Genomic DNA, 17,440 nt, shown 5'->3' with positions numbered 1-17,440 from the left:
CCCCTAGTGTGAACATGGTAAAAAATCACACTCTCCACCTGCAATAAGTCAGGCTCATGATCTTGATTCAAACGAAAGGCACCTCCCTTTATCCTTTCATGGTTTTCACACAGGCTTACCACAAACCTGAACATGAACAGGAACCCACCAATTGTCCATTCTGGATCCTCCCACAAACCCTTTCAAGATCCATGAATTGACTTACTTTGGTGTTGTTGTTTGCCACTATGCTTGTACATCAGGGAAGCTATATAGGAATCAACATACTTATCACAAATTTGAAAAACCCATACTAGAAAAAGTTTCTCATTACATTCCATAAGAACACAATGTTCTTAATTGTAATCATTGTTATCAATTGCTGCCACTCAATCTTGAACAGTATAGACAACTGCCACTGCCATTGGAAGTTGCCCTTGACTTTTGTCATTTTGGTACAAAATGGGAATGGAACATTGGTTATTATTCCCCCCCACAATGTGAAATCTCCACTTATTCATACAACCAGGAACACTGAAAAGCGAATCACATCCTGTTGCATACTACTGTCCAGAACTTGCTGTCTAGATCTTGCTGCACATGATCACCATTGCCAATGAATGTATTCATTGAATGATCATCTTCCAACGAAGGACGATGGTCGGAGGATCACTGCAGTCAGAGGACCTCTGTAGTCATCTGCTCTCCAATACAATCATTTTTCCAGCATTCACACACCATACTGAAAAGCTGAAAAAAAAACACACTGCATATTGTACATTTGTCACCATATCATGTGTCCCGGCCCCATTGTTGATGATTGACGAGAGGTCGCTGAATTTCCTCCAACCTCCGGTGCTGCCATTGTCGAATCGATTTGCTTCTTACTTAGCAAATTTGGCTTTTGAGACTCATTTTGTCAATTGTGAGGAAAGAACATATTCTCCCCCCATAAGATGGACATCAGATGCAAGCGATAATGCACTGAGACAAATTTATTTATTTTATTTTATTTTTGACAGTATAATTAATGACTGAAATACAACAGTGAATGCTACAGCTCTGATACAAAGATCAGTCCAAAAATGCACATATACTATATTTCTGACCTGTGAAAATGGTACACTCTATCCCTACGAAATCAATGAAGAGCTACATCCCGGTTTCCTAGCTTATTACCAAAACATCAACTTATGACAGCAATATCTTCTTGTTGGGACTAGGACTGATCTAATCCATACACCGAAGGACTATCCAAACTTAAAGTAACAACAAAGGTGTTCGGATTTGATTATTTCAGACTCACTGTAATGCTTGGTAATGCACCTACGGCTTGGCATACCATCCAATTTAGCTCCAGCAATGTGTCAAGGCTCACATCCTCTTAGACACTCATCACCCAACACCTCAGTATGTATAAATGATCAAGGGAAGCCGTCATACAGAGGCATTCAACCTATCCAAATCATATGCTCAATAAGGAAGCATCAAAATCACCAATGAAGGCGTGCGTCCAAACTATGTGCAGATTACTATACTCCTCACATTCTTCTAGAAGGCTCAACTGTGACTAGATTGCAAGCACCATTCACCTGCAGCAATAGCGATTGGGATATGTGCACCATATGAATTTCCAGGACTCATGGAAATAGTGCATTGAGAAGTCACTATATGTATCAGTAGCAATTGAGCAAAACTCACACTTGCCTTTTATTTCCTATACAATCGTATAGCTAAAATATACGAAACCTTTGCTTTCTATACAGCTCAACAGTTTCTTTTCAACACTAATTATACCACGGTTGCCTCTACAAGTGAATTATCTATCTCCAATTATTCAAAGTCTCTGGACGCAACTAAGGCCGTATATCAACTACAAAAGCCCTGGTAACTTTTGTAGGAGAATCAAATAGAAGATACAACTACTACAAATAGTTATGTCACCATTGGGCTTTGACTCTTCGAAATGTGAAAACTCTATGATGCTGTGGACAGTGCTTCTATCCAGCTTCTCGTGCTCGTAAGCTGTTCAGAGATTGTCCTTGAAGACGCCAAACTCCTCCAATGCTAAATTTTACGTACTATCCTATTGAGAACTACAAATCACAGCAACTCATAGGCTTTTTCATTTTCTTGGGCTCTCCTGCGAAGGAGTTCAGCCCAGTGCCGCTCCGATGCCATATTAGCTTTTCAAATAAATATCATATTGTATTTCTCTATTAAACCATTTGGGATAGTACATATATAAAGGACTAACAAATCCTTGTACAGTTTTAACCAAATCTAGACTTAGCAAGTTGTTGAAACAACTCGCAACAGACACAACAATCTGAGCACTAGGTTTCCAACATTGACCGTAAGCACTTATGAACAGTAGTGGATACCACTATACCATTCTCTGATTTCTATGCTGAATATTAAATATTCTGGAAATTTCCATGCCATAGTTTTTATGCCGTTTGTTGCCTTTCTTGTATTTGTTTCATTAGTGATTAGGAGGCCATTGCATTCAGTCTATTATTGTATTATTACCATTGCTTTTGAGTAAGTATCGTTTTCAGGGTCTAGCCTCCTCCATGTCATAACCTTAAGATCACAGTTGCCTCTGAGAAATGAACTTTTGACTGTTGTTGCCTTGGGCTTGGAGTATAACAATCCATTTCTAGTTTGAGATGCAGTTCAACGTAAAATTGTGTCATTTAAACAGGAATAATATCTTTTTTTAATTTGCTTTTTCTAGCAGTTTTCAAGTTGATATTAGCTAGGATTATAACTTTGAAAAGCGAGAAAACCACAAGTGGGATGAAAGTGGTGTTGCTACTTGCTGAAAATGGTGAAGTATATTCTAGGATTGGTACATACAGTGAATTGTTGCTGAACCAAGGTTTAAAACCTTGTGCATAACCCTATAATTATGTAATATAACAGGCATTATTTACTAATAGATTCTAAAAACATACACTCATATTATTGCACTTGCACATTGTGTAACTTAGCTGATTGGTCTGGTAAAACAAATAAATAGTGGCCCAAATTATTCCATTTATTTTTCAAAAGAAAGAGTTTCATCCTTGAATTAACAGATAATGATTAATGGTTACATTTTGTTAACCCTCTTTTTTCCCTTGGATAAAATGGAAAGGTCACTTCACCCTATTTAAGAGAGGCGTGATTCAGTTGAGAGGGTGTTATACTGACAGGAAATCTTTTTTCTGTTGATCATATTCTTAATTAACGTTCAGATTTTAGCCATCATGTTTGCTTTGAAATTTAAATTTGGGAAGTACATCAAGACTCTTGATTATTTGGAGATGAAGTTATAACTTCTGAGATAAGCATGAGACACTGGGTCAGCATTCTTCTGTTTTTGATGAATTCAATTAGTAGAAGTTTGTTTATATGTTATGGTTTTTTAGGTGACTTTCACCTCATGTTTCTAATGGAAGCTTGACATAATCAAGCAATGCTCGTCTTTGCTTCCTTGTAATTTTTGCTGTGTTCTCTATGGAAAATTGAGGTGTATGCCAATAGGACAAGATCATCCTTCGTATCTAAGTTGAGAGAGCATGTTCTGTAAATCAGTCTCTGGGAAATAATACATAGCTCCAACTCCTTTTATATAAAATTTTACTTTGTAGAGGAACAAAAAAAAAATAAAAAATTCTCTCAATGGGATATTCTTCCCCTCATGAATCTCTTGTAAATCTAAAAGTTGGATAGAATGAATTACTCACCTGATTTGAAGGACAAGTAAAGACAAAAATCTTCTCCATTCAAGTTTTTGTTAGAGCTTTCTCAAAATTACTTTATCAGATGATAATATATGCTAGATTTTGTGACATCATTTGATTGTTTTTTCATCTGATTAGTGGGCTTGCATGTGTGCCTGTTTAAACTGGGTCAGTTTTCCTCTAATGCAGAGTGGCCTTTGCTAGTTGGTTCATTTCTGCCTTGGCATGGATAGCATTACTTGTAATCAATTTTTTTTCCATGGTTTGAGTATACCTCTTTAAACTATAATTCTTGTTTGAAACTTGATATTGTCTTTTTGTGGTGTACCCACTCCTCTCAATCCTGGAAAGTTACTATAATAGTTACTTCTGTCAATTTTTTTAAGAAATGATAAAAGAACCACTTCTGCGAGAAATTCTACTATAAACTTTAAATTCTGTGTAGGAATTGGGACTATAATATAAACCAATAATCAAATTTCATCGAGAAATTATAATATGATTGTCTGATAATTCTAACAATTACAATTTTCAAACTAAGCAACACTGGCTGTAGCATTTTTTTTCACGTGAATTTATTTGCCCTTTCCACATATGAGATGTAAAATAACAAATGTGACATCTGCAGGTTGAAATTAAAAATGACGACAGGCAGAATGAGATCCGTATTTTCACTGATGCAGGAAGAGTTTTGAGACCACTTCTTATAGTGAAAAATAAAAGGTTATGCATATTCAGACAGCAATTTGAAAATTTTAAGAAGAGTTGCAACCCTTTCAAGTATCTTATGAAAAGGGGCATCATTGAAATATTAGGTGTTGAAGAAGAAGAAGACTCTCAAATAGCTTGTGGGATTAATATTTTAAGGATGGCTGAAAAGAACACAGATTATGTGCAATTTACTCACTGTGAGTTAGATCCATCTTTTTTATTGAGCCTCAATGCAAGTCTGATCCCCTTTGCAAACCGTAATCTTGCAACAAGAACACTGTTTCAATCAGAGAAACACTCAAGGCAAGCAATAGGATACTATACAACAAATTCCCGTACAAGATGTGATACCTCTTCACACCAATTGTTTTATCCTCAAAAAACATTGTTTAAGACTATGTCTTCTGATTGTCTCAAGAAAGTGGAGCTCTATAATGGTCAAAATGCTATTGTGGCTGTTAATGTTCATTATGGTTATAATCAGGAAGACTCTCTAGTTTTAAACCACGCTTCAATAGATCGTGGGCTGTTTCGAACCATGCATTTTCATACATTCACATCAGAGACAGATCATGATGACAGCGAGTCCAAAAATTCATCCAGGATTGGAGTAGATTTTGGAAAGCCAAGCACAGAAAACCTAAGAGTAGATAAACTTGATGATGATGGATTGCCTTATATTGGTTCGGACTTATACAGTGGGGATGTATTAATTGGAAAGGTGAGTTCACAGCCCTCTGATGCAAATTTCAGCCTCAAGTTGAAGCATACTGAACGAGGAAGGGTTGATCAAGTAATAATGGCAAATAATGATGATGGAAGAAGGTTTGCAAGGGTAAGGTTAAGAGAAGCAAGAACTCCATCTCTTGGAGATAAGTTTTCGAGCATGCATGGTCAAAAAGGAGTTATAGGGTTTATAGAAGAGCAAGAAAATATGCCTTTTACAATAGAAGGCATTGTTCCAGATCTTATCATAAATCCCCATGCATTTCCTTCAAGACAAACACCTGGACAGCTTTTTGAATGTGCCTTATCAAAAATAATTGCGTCAAGTGGCATTGTTGGCGATGCCACACCTTTCAGTCCTATCACCATTGAATCCATTACTGAACAGCTTCACAGGTTAGTTTTGTCATAAGTTACCCATTCAAAACTAAGGAAAACTGTTGGTTAAATCATTTTGCATTATGTTGTATCATAGAATTTTTTTAATGTAGAGCATTCTGTTTTAGCAAGGACATAATGTGTTCTATATTTTTGATTATAGGTATGGTTATGAACAGTGGGGAAAAGAGCAGATGTATAATGGGCGGACGGGGTATAAATTGCGGTCAAAGATTTTCATTGGCCCCACTTACTATCAGAGGCTCATACATATGTCTGAAGACAAATTGAAATATCGGAATCATGGTCCAGTACACCCTTTAACACGACAGCCAGTTGCCGACAGAAAACGTCATGGAGGGGTTAAATTTGGAGAGATGGAGCGTGATTGTATGCTAGCACATGGAGCAACTGCCAATCTGTTGGAAAGACTATTCTATTTAAGTGACTTCTCAAGTATGCACATATGTAGTCAGTGTCACATGGTTGCAACAGTGATTCTCAAGGAGGGTATAAGAGGACCATATTGTCCTTTTTGTAAAACTGCAAAATATGCTGTTAAAGTGAATGTTCCTTACGCATGCAAATTGCTCTACCAGGAGCTCTTCAGTATGGGCATATGTCTGAAGTTTTTGACTGAATTGTGTTGACTAGTAAGCAGTAAGTTCAGGTTTATTAGAACACAAAAAATATAACAATCTTAGTCATGATACTTTACATGGTATATTGCAGATTAACATTCAAGTTTTGACCGATATAAAAAACATTCAAGTTTTGAGTACAATAATCATGGCTAGATTATTCTTGATATGTAAATGAAGATAAGAATAATTCTATCAAGGCTGAAGTTAGATATGTCTTTCTCAAGAATGTTATTATTCTTAATCTATTGCAAGTCTTTGTGGGTTGTTATTCTTAATCTATTGCAAGTCTTTGGAATATCGTGAAAATTTGATGTATCGCTTTCATAACAAACTTCTTTCAAGTTCACAGAGTGAAAGTATAGAATTTTGCATATAACCATGCGTGCAAGATATGTTTGCCAAGGAGAACTTTGATAGCTTTGTCTCTTTACAAACACATGTAAAAGATCCTTTATATTGGAATACCCATTCTGGTAGATGGTTGTAAGTTCTAATATAACACTTAACCCTAACTGTAGCATAGATTGCACATGTGGGCCCTTAGAGGCCCTTCTAAGCTTGAGACTTGAGAATGGATATGGACATCAGGTATTTTTGGATACACATTGATAGCTTCGTCTCTTTACAAACACATGTAAAAGATCCTTTATATTGGAATACTCATTCTGGTAGATGGTTGTAAGTTCTAATATAACACTTAACCCTAACTGTGGCATAGATTGCACGTGTGGGCCCTTAGAGGCCCTTCTAAGCTTGAGACTTGAGAATGGATATGTACATAAGGCATTTTTGGATACACATTCATTTTTTATGCAGCCTTGCCCAGTGGAGAAATTGCTGTGTGACAGCATATTTAGGTTGTGAAAGAATGATTTAAGTTTTCTGGAAATACTTTTTGAATGCCTGATAAAAACTGAATTTTTAAAATTTTTGATGAAGAAATAAGGGTTCCTGAAGTGTAGATTATAAATACTTAAAATGTGATTAAATGTTGATGGGATGATTGATTACCAGTTGTGGTGGAATGCATGCAAGCCAATAAAATTTTCAATAATAGGTGTTTTACCAAAATGGATCTAGTTATTTAAAAATGAAGCATAAAAAATTTCTATTGTATCTTGTTCTCTCATAGATAGATGGTTGGAACCAAAAAGGGCCTTGTGCCTGTTGAAATGAAAAGTTGTGTGCACGTCACTAGGCTGGAGATTTTGGTATTTTGATTAGATTATGATCACATCATGTTTCACTTGAAATATCAAATAGAAACAACTTTTTTTCGTGTTGCTTTTAATGGTAAAAGGTACGGGAAAATACTTGTATCCAAAATAAACCATGGGCATGAAACTGCTACACATTCTTTTGTTGTGATTTCTTTCAATATATATACATGGTCATAGTTTGTTATTTGTTAGTCAGGATTGAAGTTATTGCATGAAATGAGAAAACCAATTGTACCTAGTCTTTTGTTGTGGGCTGAAAGAATCTGGTGTCATGTCATTTGTTAGTCAGGATTGAAGTTATTGCATGAAATGAGAAAACCAATTGTACCTAGTCTTTTGTTGTGGGCTGAAAGAATCTGGTGTCATGTCAAAGTGCAGCTGGGTGGACTCACAAGATTTCTTCTGCTGCTTTTGATGATTAAAAGTATTGTTAACAATTTTTCAATTGAGAATAACTCTACTAGTATGAAGTTGCTCTATACATCCCTAAGCTGGGACTTCTTCAACATATATGAGTTGTCATAGATTCTTTGTTAAGATTGAGAATTATTAATCTATGATACGAGAAAACAATTCTTTTGTTATGGGCTAAAAGAATTTAGTGTTTTGTCAAATTGCATGTCTTGCAAGTAATATATTCATCTATTCATATCTTTGGCTGCACATTCGCTCACACAATATATAAACCGAAGAACTATGACAGCCACCTCTTAATTATGATTACCAACTAAACTAAGATACAATAAAAGAACAAAAAATACATGAAATTGTGAAGTAAATTGGGGATCTTGAAGTAGTTTGTGATGGCATGTTAATGTATTTTTTATACACTTTGAACACAAAATAAAATGCTAAGTATTCTATCCTCTCTTGAACAAAGACTCCTCAAATGCTAGACTGTGTGATCAAACGATGTGACTCCAAGGTTTCTTTAGTCAGGGCTTGACTTTGCAAATGGATAGTATCAGTGAATATGATGTGATATGCTAGATCATAAAGGGACTTACACAATTGTTCTATGCTTAATCAATTCTTTCACAAGGAAAACTCTAGTAGTTTCAAATTCTAAGAATCAAATGACATGATTTTCAATAACGCTCTTGAAACTAATCCTAACAAAGGGTTGAAATAAAATGCAAAAGATGAGGGTCTAGAAATCTAAAAGCTATTCCTAACAATGCAAGAGATTATTATTGACTTAGTGAAACCAAACCATATTTTGTTTCACCATGGGATAACAACTACACAAGGATGATGCGATCTTCTAAGGAATATTAATGATTTTCAAATCACTTTTGCACATCAACAATTTGAACAATGGGCATAAAAAAATTTAAGTTGAGCTCTATAATAAGTTTAGATTTACCATGCACTGCAATTTGCAATCAACGAATTACAAATGGTATTAACATAAGAGGTTTCACTACAAATCAACAATAATGACTTTCATTCAACTAAATAAGAAACCATGCTAACATCCAAAATAACACAAGCTCACCAAGCTTCAATGAGTTGTATTTATTTCGGCAATATCTCAGCAACAATTTCACAAAAGTCCCCCTTTTACAAATGAAATAGGCAAGCTTTATATAGAGCTCCCAATTACAACCAAGGGCCAGGATTTATTTGAAATCAATGGCCAATATTAAGACAACTAAACCCTAAAGGAGGGTAGTTACAACCACCACCCCACCAATTAAGCTAACCAATGAGATAAAAGATAATCTCAACAACACAAACTACAAGGGAGAAGAGCAAATAAGAAAATCCCATGTTGACTAGGATTACAACAAACTTTCATCTAGGATGGCATGCCCTTTATCCCTTTCCTTGATGTCAAATTTGACAATTCTGGACATAATTTCTTCAAGCAAATTCATTGGTACACTTGGTGCATTATCCATCCTATGCTCAACAATTGCTAAGTCATCCATAAATGTTGAAAGAGTCCTTTCCCAATCTTGTCCTTGCTCTTGGAAGCCATTTGTGAAGACAGTGAACAAAGTAGCATCATCCAAGTGATTTTCAGTCCTATGCTCAACAATTGCTAAGTCATCCATAAATGTTGAAAGAGTCCTTTCCCAATCTTGTCCTTGCTCTTGGAAGTCATTCGTGAAGACAGTGAACAAAGTAGCATCATCCAAGTGATTTTCAATGATAAATCCTGTAGTCTTGAAATAAAAGGTTCCTCATCTTGTCTTTCAAAGTGTATGCATTCATATCACTATCATTGTTTACTTGGTGTCCATACATTGATTAAGTCGATATGAGGACTCTATCATGAATATCCTTAATTGCTTCCCTTAGTCTTTCACAATCTTCTCTTGTTTTCTCAAAGACTTCTTTCCTTATCTTCAATAAACAACACCAAAGTGGAAATTGAATACCCAATCCTCCTCTATTACACCTCCACTAATCAATGTTTGCCTTGGGGAGTTCACCAACACATGCAAACATGGGATAGTCTTCTCGTGCACTTCATGAAATTCTCCCCATGTTGCAGTGGCATCTTGAATTCCAATCAAGAGGGATGTAGCTTTTCCATATATTTGCACCAATTCATCTATGAATTCATCTTTGAATTCTCTTGAAAGCACCGTAGGTGGGATGAATGTCTCACTCATCCTCTTGTCAAACGAGTTTCATCAAGTGTTTTATGTATTCCTTCATGAAATATCTCCCTAGGGATATTTATTCCAGAAATTTGAACAAACGAACCACATAAATTCAATATACAATTGGCATGTAATTGATTTCAAGTTATTCACCAAATTACACTAAAATCATTAAATTTCAGATTTAAACAGAATTTCTGAAATTTAGATATGAATATAGCCTCAAATTCCTTAATAGAGCAACAACAAAAAAAATCCAATTGTAGCCACAAAACTTACAGTTTGATTAGATAACTAGTAAATTAAACCTGAAGCACAAAGTGAGCCACCTGAATGATAACTCCAACTGACAATGGGTTTCCGTCCACTGCCTCCAAGCTTGAGGGTTTGCGTCCTCAAACCTGCTGAAAACTAGAGCTTCCCAGAAACTCTCGAAGAGAAACAATTTCCAAACAAAAACCAAGCATGTATTAAATAGCTCAACCCTGTGACTCTTTGTTCGCCCACTGCCTGTCTCTCGGAATTCCCTTCTATTAATAAAACGACTTAACTTTATAATTTGATGTTTGACATAAAAAGTCGCTTTAGTCTGCTTGAATACATAATTAAATTAAGTTGTCTTTAAAGTTATTATGTTTAGACAACTTAATCTTAATTATTTGATGGATTTTCCTAATGTCCCAAAAAGGGGACATTACAGTCCTCTCTCTTTAAAGATTGCTTGTCCTCAAGCAATCATGAATCTGCATACCAATACCAGGATCCCAAACCATCCTTAGCAACACTGTTGTACAAATCCACTGCATCACATTGATTAAATCATCTGCATACCTACAGTGTAGCAGCATATCTTGGTCCACAAGAATCAATGCACCAAACATATCACTACTTGGTTCTCATATCAATTTGTGGAACCTGCTATGAGTAATGAAAGAGTCAGTCAACCAATCACCTTGAGGTAACCGTCCATGCAGGTAGAACAACTAGACAAGATGAAGATGAACCCCCTCATGCCAATAAACCAACCAAAACTCGCTGCCATAAGTCTGATTAGCAACATAGATGATTTCAAACATGTCACCAAATCAATGCCAATCAAAGAAAAACCTCTCACATTCCATCTCTCTCCAAGAGAAGCATCCTTCAACACCCCCATATACTTCACTAGCTATTGAAGACCAAGTCAAATCTGCAAGTACAATGGAAACCCACCTAGGACAGCCATCAAAAACTGAAATATCTGTGAAGATTAAGTTGCCAACCAGTAAATAAGTAATCAGTGTCAAATTGAAAGATGAACTGTAGTTGCCTTCATTACTCATCAAAGTTATCTCCACCAATGAAATGATCGTCATCAAAAGAAATTTTAGAACTAGAAAAACTCTGCTTATCATCATTCTTATGTGAAAGAGTTGTTACCTCATGATGGTGTAAAAAAGTATGACTGCTGTTACAAAATTCAGAATTGCTACCATATTTTTGTGTCATATTGTCATCCCTTTCAAACACCTCTTCACTGAAAATTTTATGGCCAATACCCGCACTATGGGTACCAACACTTGTAGACCCCTGTCCATTATTGTTTCCATGTGTAAAAGCTGCAAACTCTTGTGATTGCAAAGGTAAACCTCTGCTGTCCCAAATCGGAAGTTTAGGCTCCTCTATGCTTCCATTGGATTCATCACAATTCACCTAATTTTGTCTTGTCACATGTCCATCCCAAGTGAACAAAGGTGGTGGTGTATCAAATGCATCTTCTTCAAACGAAGTTACAAGGCTGCAAGGTGTTTCCTTGTGAAATTCCCCTTTTCTTGTTCGTAGCAGCATCGAACACACTTTCCATCATCCTCTAGCTGATTCGACACATTAAATACTTGACAATCCTTGATTACTTGAACTAACAACCTTGAATACATTTTCTTTCTTATGTCAAAATCATCCTTAGCATTTGCCTAGTAGTCTTCAAGTTGTACCTTGTGCCTGTATTTCCTTATGCTAATCCACCTAATAGCATTGTAGGATCAAAATTCACTCTTGATGAATAAGTTGTGTGAGAATAGAAAAGCAATTCCTCATCTGATTTCTCCACTACTTGGATTGAAGGACATGTCTCAGTTGAATTTCCAATAACCAATGGAAAGCTTACCCTAGGCTTGTGTCGGTTCTTTTGAATCTTATCCTAAGTGGATAATTGCCTTGCAACCTCTAGCAATACCATTTTGTCTATTGGGAATCTTGGAAGCATGTAGGGTTTGGATGAAAATCCTTGCACTCCGATGTAGGTGAATGTCAGAAATTGAATGTACCATGCAAGACATTTCTTTACTAAGTCGTTAGCTTCATGTGAAAGTCTTTGGTGAGTGCCTCCTTGCAAGAATCTGATAATATGCATGAAGAAAGCATCATTCACCCTTTTATATTAAGAGATATTGTGAAGATGCAACCGTGGATAACAATTAAACACCCTTGCTCATTTCCGATTCACCCAATGCATTTCAATCCCTTATACTTACAAGTCCTTTCTTGCATGTAGACCACATATGAGCTCATGTAAAAATAGCGGGAACGCTCCAATTTCTTCGATTGCTCATCTATGTTGTCACTGATTATTTTGGCCCATTTAATCATCTTTGCTCCGGTTGTAATCTCTTGAACGAAATAGAACATCCATGGCTGAAAACCACCTCCCTGCAAGCATCCCTTGACTTTTCTCAACAATGTGACAAGATCCCCATACTCCTTTTTGAAGTCCGATCTATGAAGTTTCTTAGGCATTCTTGAAGGATGAGTTCTTGACTTCTCCAACTTAGTTTTGTTGACGATTTCAAGACATTCCTCAAGTCTATCATCATACATCTTTGATGCCTCCTCCTTGGTTTGGTAGACCATAGCATTATATACTGGGATATCAAATGCCACTGAAATAGCATCCTTTGTGAGGCAGGTTAACACCTTTCCATCCGGAGCTATTATTTGCCTTTTCTCGGAATTGTAATGCTTAGCACACTCTAGTAATCAGCTCACTACATTGCATTGCGGGGGGAAAGCTGATTGCTTGCATGATCCCGTTCTGTAACATAATCTTGGCCACCTTTGAAGAATCCGGTCTGTACAACAATCTCTTGAATTTGTCCATATTGAAGTATCCAATGTTAGTATCTCCAACTCTGCTCCATCGTGAGAGGCTCTTCGACTCCAGAAGTAGGCCTCTAGAATCTTCCTTGATTTGTGTTTGCCTACATCCCTTTAGTCCTTGGGGCTGACATCTACACTCGATAGAAAATTTGAATTATAATGAAGCATAGTTTGATCAAATTTCAAAGTGTAAGGGTGAAGTGCGACAATAGATGTCAAAACATGAAAACTTGAACTTGTGCAATCACGATTCAGATTTGAAGTATTATTCAAATTGATGCACAAATCAAAATTCAACTAATATTTCATGAAAGAATATGATTTTAGCCATTAAAACTCTTAGTCTTCTTCTATCTTTCTTTTTAAAGTGCTCAAATAATTCTCAAATTTTTACCCTTCTCAACTTGCAATAATTTGAAATCTCTGAAAATGGCCTTTTAACTAAGAATTTTTGGAAATGTTATTCTTTTCAGATCTGAAAATGTCTGATATGCTTGTGATTAATGCTTGCAGTCTTTATTTCCTTGTGTTGTTGATCATCAAAACCCCAGCTCTCATGGATTTTCAATTAGACTTATGCCTTGTGGTTGGACATCACTCCACAATCGCCTTCACTTTTGCTGATGAAATTTGCTTTTCTCCTAAATCGCAGGTCTGCTCCTTATCTCTGAATTAGAAGTGTTTGATTTGAACTGGTTAAAATGATTGATCCTCTCCTTTCTTTAGATGCGCTGAGGTAGAGATGGAAAGGATGTCAGGCTTGGCAAAGTTTACAAGTTTTAATTAATTTGAAACGTTTCAAACGAGTTTATTACCTTACTCCACATCGGCTATCTCTTCATCTTACGCTGCAAGACCTACCTTACATGCTACACATCCAATCAGCCTTAACCAACTTGAGCAAAACAAACCTTTAACATTTTCGGACTTTTCATAGAATTGTGCACAAATTTGGGTATTTCCAGCCCTCATGTATGATTTCGGGTTTTCTAAGGTGACATGTAGGATTGTGGAGGTATCACAACCTCATGTAATTTTACTGAAATATCACCCTGTCGTATAATTTTGGAACTCAGGCCATGCCATATAATTCTTTGAATGTAAAACTTATCCTGTCACTTGGTTTTGTCTTGCAAGCTTTAAATCCTCATTCAATTATCTTTGCAACCTATCAGCATTTGAGAGTTTAAATCATTCATTCATCAGACTTGATATTGCAAGATTGCCATGTACACAATTGAACCTGTCATCTTGCAAACATACACGCCCAATTGCAAATGGGGACCACCACCTTTTGCTTCGCTTTGGTGTTTTAGTTTAGTTGCCTTAGCCTAGCAGTAGTTGTAGTCGTTGACCTTTGCTTATGAGGGTTTGTTTTGCCAGTTTGGGATTGAGGGATCATGTCAATGTTGTAAAGTTGTCAAAATTGCTAAAGTTGCTAATGTTGTCAAGTGTTGTCAAAGGATGTCAAGGTTGTCGATGTTGTTAGAGTGCAAGATGTTGTTAGGTTGGATATATGAGTGAATGGTGATAAGCTTGCTTGTAGTTCCATCAAGAACTGCAAGCACAATGCCTTAAGGTCATAAGCTTGTTGTCCACATTGTGAGACCTAGGTGTGGGGGAAATCATCAAAATTGTCTAAATATGGAGTCAGCCCCCTCCTAGCATGTACAAATTTGTGCAAGGTTAAGGGGGGGTAAATTGTGCACTAATGTTAAACCCAACCTCATGATCAAGAAATAGTCTGTGCTGAACTAAGGGGGTAATTTCGTGTACAAATTAGTGCGGGTAAAGGGCTAGATTCGTGCCCACAAAGGGGATGAAAGGGAGTGATTAAAGAGAAAATTTGTGCAAGACTCCCTTTTACATGTGCTCAAAGTAGGTAAAGAAGTAAAACTTTTGATAAACCCTGCTTTTGTTGCATGATCTAGCATTTTGTGCAAGGCTACCTCTTGGATGCGCTCTAGCATCTTGAGTTATTCAAAGGTAACACTTGAAATCCGGCCTTGCACCTCGAGTCATGCAAGCCAGCCCTCAATATGTGCTCCACCTTCACCATGCTTTGTGAAAATAAGCATTCAATATGCACTCATCAGGAAGTCATGTAGATGAACCCTTGAAATGCACTCATGAGGAACTTGTAGACATGCAGCATATGCGCTCAAGTAGGGTGAATAGGAAATGTTTTAAGTCCAAACATTGTGCATATGTTTTAAGTCCAACTTTTGTGTATAACAACATGCTAAACCTGCTCACAAAGGACCCTTCACCTTTTGTGCAAGGCAACCTTCAAAATCAACTCCATGTTTTGTGCAAGCCAACCCTCAATATGTGCTCCCCTTGCATCTTTGTGCAAGCTAAGGCTTGAAACCCGCTCTGATTTTGTGCATACATGCTCCTAAAAGCCGCCTTTGTGCGCTTGCCTACTTAATATATGCTCATCCCTTTTTGATTTGTGCAAGCATACATACCAATCCCGCTCAAGGCTTGCATTGTGCAAAGACATCCTCCAAATGCACTCTTCTCTTTGTAGTGCAAAGCAATAGGTGAATCCTGCTCTACATACAATGTCTCCAAATGCACTAAATTGTGCAAGCATGGGCCTTGAACCCGTTGTGCAAGGCCAGGGTTCATATGTGCCCAAGAGAAAGAAGTGATTAAAGCCCTAAAGAAGGAAAGGGAGGAAGTGAAGGCATGAGCAATCAGGTCTTGGAGGATAAGAATCAGACCTTAAAGGTATCAAAATCAGGCCTTGACAAGACTAAAACTCAGAATTCAGACTTGAAACAACAAATATCAAACCTTGAGAGATAAAAATCACGCCTAGAATCAGATCTGCCAATCCTAAAGTACACCTTAGCTCGCACTTGCAGAGGAGACTTAATTGATAATCTAATCTCTGATTGTGTTTTGAAGGTGCAAATTTGTTCTTACTTATATGTGCTCATGGGTGAATCAACATGGCCAACCGACTTGAGGAAAGGGGCAATAATGTGAATAAATGATGCATATGGCTGACTTATGCGTGTGCTCATGTCAAGTGCACTATGCTTTGTGCAAGCATGCCTTTGAAACTTGTTAAGAGGAGAAGGGAGGTCTGAGTCGACTCCCTTAAGGGTAAAATCAGAAATTTGATTGACAAAACAAATGATTAAATGGCTTAAGTTGGCACACATTGGGGGTAAGATGAAGTTAAGGGTGTGGAGCGGTACAAAGGGTCAAATCCCTCTATTCAAACATCATTCAATTTAATCCAAGACAAATTTGGAGGAGTAGACCTAGGCGTAGGGTGCAGGCTTGAGCAATTCCTTTAGAATCAAACTAAAATAAGACCTAATTTCAAGAGGAATTCCATGAGTGGATTATCTCTTTCAGATTTGAATTGATCTTTGAAGGCATAATTAATGTTGTGAAAAGATTAGGTGTTCTTTTATTATTTTACTTGTTTGATGTTTGATTCATGTTTGCTTTCTTATCAGGTTTTGAGGTCAAGGAGGGCATCGACATAATCAAGGCTTGGTAAGGTGCAACTTGAAGAGAGGACTCCAAAGAGAGTGCTTGACATCAAGATAACATTGCTATACATCAACATCATTACTATCATTAGGACTTCAAGCTAGGGAGGCAAATCAACATGAACATCCAGATGGAGCAAAAGCAACACAAGTTGGTGAATTAAGCAATATCAAGGTATTCAAGGAATCACAACGGAGATGAGGAAATTTGACAATCTTGAATTTCCTTTGGAAATCCAAGAATAGGAGTCAATACAATGAGGTAATCTTGGTTGAGAAACATTGCAACATGGAGATACCCTACATCAAGGCGAGGAATTGAAGTCTAAGCAGGGATCAATGTAAGTTTCAAGGTGCAATACTACTTAAGCACGAGGTTTCCAAGATTGGGAGATGGAATCGCATAAGGTGATCAAGCCTAGGTATTACAAAGTCTACATGACACATCATCAAGATTCAATGCAAAGTGTGATCAAGTCAAATAGTTTCAAAGGAGTTAAAGAACGTTAGATACTTGATCATACAAAGATGATTCAATTTAGGAATATGCATCACTATCATCATATTCGTGAAAGGTAGTTGGATAATGTTGAGTATCAAGAGATATTGCCCCAATCCAGAAACACCTCTTTGTGATGATCTACAAGGCAAGCATGCTAAGGTGGCATCCTATTCATTATCGACCAATCAAGTTATGCCACATCAACTCATTCAAGTTCAGTGAGTTCGACCCTTCCAGGGATGAAGCAAGTTACACATGGCATTACATTGGAGATTGTTCAACAT

The 17,440-nt window shown here is 36.9% G+C and overlaps 1 protein-coding gene and 1 long non-coding RNA gene across 7 annotated transcripts in view; one reads left to right on the top strand and one right to left on the bottom strand.

Annotated features, from left to right (window-relative positions):
* LOC131032477 (DNA-directed RNA polymerases IV and V subunit 2) overlaps nt 1-6,439 on the top strand; it is a 164,601-nt gene extending 158,162 nt beyond the window's left edge. For all 6 annotated transcript variants that reach the window (XM_057963463.2, XM_057963462.2, XM_057963461.2 and 3 more), the window contains 2 exons: nt 4,339-5,543; nt 5,689-6,439. In XM_057963463.2, the coding sequence (XP_057819446.1) occupies nt 4,339-5,543; nt 5,689-6,175 (1,692 nt within the window). In that variant the 3' untranslated portion in view covers nt 6,176-6,439. The remainder of the gene's footprint in view (nt 1-4,338; nt 5,544-5,688) is intronic.
* LOC131032478 (uncharacterized) overlaps nt 1-17,440 on the bottom strand; it is a 155,003-nt gene that overhangs the window by 121,978 nt on the left and 15,585 nt on the right. The window lies entirely within an intron of this gene.

The sequence above is a fragment of the Cryptomeria japonica genome, chromosome 3, assembly GCF_030272615.1.
Source record: "Cryptomeria japonica chromosome 3, Sugi_1.0, whole genome shotgun sequence".
NCBI classification, from domain to species: domain Eukaryota; kingdom Viridiplantae; phylum Streptophyta; class Pinopsida; order Cupressales; family Cupressaceae; genus Cryptomeria; species Cryptomeria japonica.
The sequence above is the reverse complement of the archived record's forward strand: the minus strand, read 5'-3'. Positions and strand labels throughout refer to the sequence as shown.